Genomic DNA, 5,476 nt, shown 5'->3' with positions numbered 1-5,476 from the left:
CGTGTGACATAGGCTAGGGTATAAGCAAGCCTCTCTGCTATTCCTCTTCTCTTGAAAACACAGGAAAGGCTATAGGCTATAAACGCTATAGGACATTTATTTTGAACATGTTTTATACTAGGCATAATAGCCAATTCGAGGAGAGAAGGATGCTTGCTCTTGTTAATAGTGGAATGTAAGATTTGCCTACAGCATAGGACAAATTAACTGTCGGAGAAAGGGGAAAGTTGAGGAGAGAGAGTGCATTGTGATCATTTTGACCGGTGATCATAACATTGTTGCATGTATTGCAAATGGTTGCACAGGACAGACAAAAATAAGATTGAAAATAATTGACAAACATTAGAAAAATGGAAATCACTTGAAAACCACTTGACAACAAGGCAAGCAATGACATGCTGTAAATACACAGGCTAAACGGTGTTTTTTGTTGCTACATTTAAATATGAGTTTCAATATTATTTTTCATTACATGTACATTGAAGTGTTATTTGCAGTTGTCACTATGACAATGAACACATCCTGAAAGCCGAGATATCTGTGTTACCACCATATTAATAGGCCTAGAGGATGTATTGGATCAGTTGATAGACAGGTGTACTATAGAACCTTACGCTTTCCTCTGGAGTGGATGTTTGCCAACAAGTTATAGTTATGTATATTTTATCGTTCTTGGTGTGGATAGCCTACCATGTATGCACGGAAATACAGTGAGCCACTACTATTTTCGCCACCTGGTGTCGCAGTGTACCTCTAGTTTAATGACGTGTGATAAATTGGGGGCGCTGCGCTTTCGCGGGAACCACTTTGATAATTAGCATGTGACCAATGGGATTGGATATGCAAATATGAGGCGCTCGAACTCCCGTTTCCACGTTAAAGTCGGGGAGTGGGAAAGGTGAGAGGAGAGTCAGATGCACAAAGACTAGACGTGCAGATACACACGGACACTAATTTGACTGGGACGTTACTGGAGAGACCATCAGTGAATATTCTGATTTCAACGTGGATCATTTTCCTATGTGCAATATGACTTTTGAGGAAACCAGTGGAGAAAACTCTACAGAAAGGTAAGATTATCTTTGCAACTTGTTGAATATGTCACTGCTGGAGCACTAACTGTCAAACTCGTCTCCCTGTATGCACGAGTTTGCCCAATCTAATTTAGCTAACTAGCTAGCAGTTACAGTAGCCTATATAGCTAGTTTCTATATTGATGCAAGCTGACTAAATAATAAAGTCGTATATTTGTCTCAGTATGGTTACCTATTATTTTGCACCCACAGGATGGATTCGGTGTCTAAAGCATTGGAGGAGGTTATCACCTCCGCGTTACCCCAAGGTTGCGTCACTGTAGGAGTCTACGAGGCAGCAAAGTCACTCAATGTGTAAGTGAAGCACGTTGCAAGAGATTATTAGCTACAGGCATAACGTTAACGTTAGCTACTATACAATAAGACCTATATTCTTAAACAACTAAATACGAGGAGTGAATGAAGTAGCAAAATTATTTTTCAATAGATTATTCTTAAATTATTAAACAGTAATACATCTACTCTGAAATAATTTCATGCATCTACTACTGTAATGTTACTTGATTAGCTAGCTAATTGTATTGACATTTAATTCACCAGGGACCCCGATAATGTGGTACTGTGCCTCCTGGCCACAGATGAGGAGCAGGTCGAGGACGTGGCTTTACAGATCCACTTCACCCTGATTCAGGCGTTCTGCTGCGAGAACGACATCAACATCCTGCGGGTCAGCAACATGAGGCGCCTCGCTGAGATACTTGGAGGAGTGAAGTCTGGAGAAGAGCCCATGGACCTGCACTGTGTACTAGTTACTGTACGTTTCATTACTTTGTTCCTACTTCCATGTCCCTGGCTTTTCATCTACTTAACAGTGCTAGACTTTGATATCAGTTCCTCAGGTGGGGTCTCTGCCGGTGTGGTACATTATACCAGCTAGGTTATAATAAAAATGTTCATGGATGCTAAAGATTTGCAGTTCAAGAGCTTTGAGTACAGCATGAAAGGCCTAGCCCTAGATGGATGCAAATACTTGATTTTAACAGCCACCACATCTGGCCTGGTAGTTATGTCTTCATTCATTGCTCAGCTCTTTGAAGCGTGATCCAGCTGACTGCAGCCGCATGATCTGCAGTGTGTCTGTGATGTGGCTTTCCTAGTAGTCTGACGTAGCTTACGCTGGCTGTAGTACTGCGAGTGATCTGACTCCAGTTACTAGGGCTACGTCCAAATGGCACCCTATGCCCTACATAGTGCACTATTTTTGACCAGGGCCCAAAGTAGTGCACTATGTAGTTCAGGGGGTAGGCAACCCTGTTCCTGGATTGCCGGAGGTACTGCAGGATTTTGTTCCAACTAGGCACCACACGTGACCAACCGAGCTAATTGATCAGTTCAGTGATTACCTAAGTTCAACACACCTCGTCTTCCAGGTCAGTTAAACCAAAAACCTGACTTGCCTGCGGCACCCCAGGACCAGGGTTGCCTACCCGATATAGGGAACCATTTGGGACGTAACCTAGACATTTGTGGCTGGGTTAGCGTAGCAATGTGTACTCTTAACTGCTCTTCCTGTGGGCCACTAGTACTTTTTCAAACCCACGTTCCAGGAAATGAAGCTTAGCTCATAGGAGAAAGAGGATGAATGATGGCACATTTACAGCGAGACTCTTAGACGGCAGAAGTCAGCACGGAGACATTTTTATGCCCTGCTCATACACTTCCTTGGTAGTGATCTGATCTCTGAGGCCCACTATCAGGTCATACCTCACGTTGCAGAGAACCCTTATCTGATTATGGTTGTTACAAAGAATTGTGTGTCCTTATATTTGATGCACATGTTTAGAAAGCACAGCAATAGGCTAGATGTGTGGTTATTAACTGTGTGTGTGCAGTTATTACTACACTTGTATAGAACACTCAGGCCTAACTGATTAGGGTTGTTCTACATTTATAAGGCATACTTGTCTGTATTTTAATGCATGTTTTTAGAAAGCAACATTGGCCTAACTGTTTTTGTTTTCCATTTCTCTTCACAGAAGTCAACCACGTGCAAGGACCCAGCTCTGAGCAAAGTGAATCGCTTCTGTAGAGACAGTCGAATACTGGACCAGTGGGTCCCCATCATCAACTTACCTGACCGGTGAACAAGCAGCATGGACTCCACGTAACCACGTTGTACACTTTATATTGAAGCACAGCACACTGCACTAGATCTGTGTAATAATGCCTTTGTTGGAACTCATGAACAAACCTCATTCAACAGAGGGAAGAAGAACAAGAAAACCTGCTGGATCAGTGTGGATTTTATGCTGAGGTAGAGGGATTTAGCATTCTGGATTCCAGGACTGCCAAGGTAACAATGGTATGACTGTAATGCGAAGGTAGCGATTGGTCGTTGGTATGACTTTGTCCTCATGCCCAGGCGCTGCCATTACAGGAAGCTGACTCATGTAAGCACACACAGCAGAGCAGACATACGCATTTAGGGGTGAGCAGAGCAGAGTGCACAAGGCAGCAGGGGATTGGAATCTCCTGGATGCTCAAAGGACTGACTCCAAGGACCATACTCAAGGACTGAACTAAACCAAACTAAACCAAACTAGAGTTTTCTGAACTGGACCGGAGTAGTCTGGACTAGTCTGGGACTACAGGATGGATAATGCCTCAAGGAAAGTGGACCAAATTTCCATGTGGATATACTCTGGATGCTAAAGGTTTATGCAATTGTATCAGTAACTTACTGTATTATTCAACATTATGATACTGTATAAACTGAATACAGTAGATTACCATCGAATGCACAGTAAAATGCCATATGTTTGTTTTACAGCACACTCAGACTTTTCTAGACTTTTCTGTAATTTCAACAGTAAATGTGTTTTACAGTATTCATATAGTGCATTGTGGGAAATTGTTGTGGGCGGGAAAAGAGTCTCTGGCTCATTAACATATTATGGTGTGCCTTGTAAGAGGCTATATTTGTTGCACCCGTGGTGAGAATGCTGAACCCCCACAGAATACGGTAATATACTGTATTTTAGGGATTCTACAAACCTTGCCCTGAAACTCTACAGTAGCCAATTGCTGCCAGTCATATTCTGTAATTCAGAATACAGTACCAATACTGCAGTTTGAGCGCCAAAAAACATTGAACACTCATTAACATATGTTGATGCGTGTGTTGTAAGAGGCTGTATTTGTTGCACCCGTTAGTGAGAGTACCAATTTACGTGATGCAGTATGGGGAAGTGATTCCCTAACAATGCAATGTATATAGGGGACAGATCAGAGTGTCAGCAAGTCTCAAACCTTTAATAGTTGAGTGGCGATCCATTTTGATCTGTTTTGCCCTTTAGTCACTGTCAGTTTAGAAGCCTTTGTTAAAGCATAAAGTGCAAGTGATATAAAACAGCTAGTATTCATTAATATGCTGTAATATGCAAATGCAAACCTGCTTGCTCTAATCCCTTGTAGTTAAAGTAAAATACTGTATTTTCTTAGTTTAGTCACTGTATTTCATTGCTCTGACATCAATTTACCATGAATATCTCTGTATTGTATTGGCACTATCCAGAGATTGTCAGCGATACATCATTAGATATCTTGTTGTAATTATAATTATTTTGAAGACCAATGTATCTTTAACTACAACATTTTCAGTAATGGTTATAAAATAAAAAGGTTTTACTTGCTATGACTGTGATATGTATTATTTATTTTTTTAATCAACCTTGGTTGAATGCACTGACTAAGTTGCTTAGGACAAGCGTACCTGCTAAATTACCAAAATGTAAATGTTAAAATAAAAAAACTTGCAAAGAACACTGGGTAATGTGTCGCTGCATGGGGAATTCTAGTAATATACTCTAAATTAGATTACAGTAACATTGTTGGTACTGCAAAATGTTGTACTGTAAAATAAATTACAGTAACTTATTGGCCAATTTCTGCCAGTAAGTTAGTGTACATTGTACAGGAAATGTTTTACAGTGTGGAAAAAAATACATCACAACTGTAATTTATATGATCTTGATTATTTCTGAAATTGTTATTTTGAGAATTATTTAAACTAAGAGGGAAGGTCTTGTTTAGGTCATTGTCAGCACAAACCAATGTATTGACTTAAACATTAACTTCGTTATTTTGTTTAATTCAATGTTTGTGTTCATTTAATGAATTGATGTTGCAATGTTCATCAGCTACCTTTGCAGAGAAATAAACTAAACTGAACTAAACATTTAATTGCTTTGCTTTCTTGGATTTTATGCAGTGAGTTATGAGCATCACTCAGCGGGTTTCTGAGTTACCTGTTAGGGACACATGAGTCCGGACTTATAATGCTTCTCTGTAAAGGCAATGGAAATCAGGGCCATTGAACAAGGATTCTGCTTTCAACATTTTAGTAGATGCCAAAAGAGGCTTTTCACTGAGGTCACTAGATA

The 5,476-nt window shown here is 40.4% G+C and overlaps 1 protein-coding gene across 1 annotated transcript; it reads left to right on the top strand.

Annotated features, from left to right (window-relative positions):
* Nucleotides 1-867: 867 nt before the first annotated feature.
* LOC139578638 (growth arrest and DNA damage-inducible protein GADD45 alpha-like) lies at nucleotides 868-5,276 on the top strand. Its single transcript, XM_071406507.1, has 4 exons — nucleotides 868-1,070; nucleotides 1,287-1,388; nucleotides 1,635-1,848; nucleotides 3,071-5,276. The coding sequence occupies exons 1-4, from the start codon at nucleotides 1,021-1,023 to the stop codon at nucleotides 3,176-3,178; spliced, it is 474 nt and encodes a 157-aa protein (XP_071262608.1). The 5' UTR covers nucleotides 868-1,020; the 3' UTR covers nucleotides 3,179-5,276.
* Nucleotides 5,277-5,476: the final 200 nt, after the last annotated feature.

Source organism: Salvelinus alpinus, chromosome 6 (genome assembly GCF_045679555.1).
Source record: "Salvelinus alpinus chromosome 6, SLU_Salpinus.1, whole genome shotgun sequence".
Lineage (NCBI taxonomy): Eukaryota > Metazoa > Chordata > Actinopteri > Salmoniformes > Salmonidae > Salvelinus > Salvelinus alpinus.
Note: the sequence above shows the minus strand (reverse complement) of the source record. Positions and strands in the feature narration are given on the sequence as shown.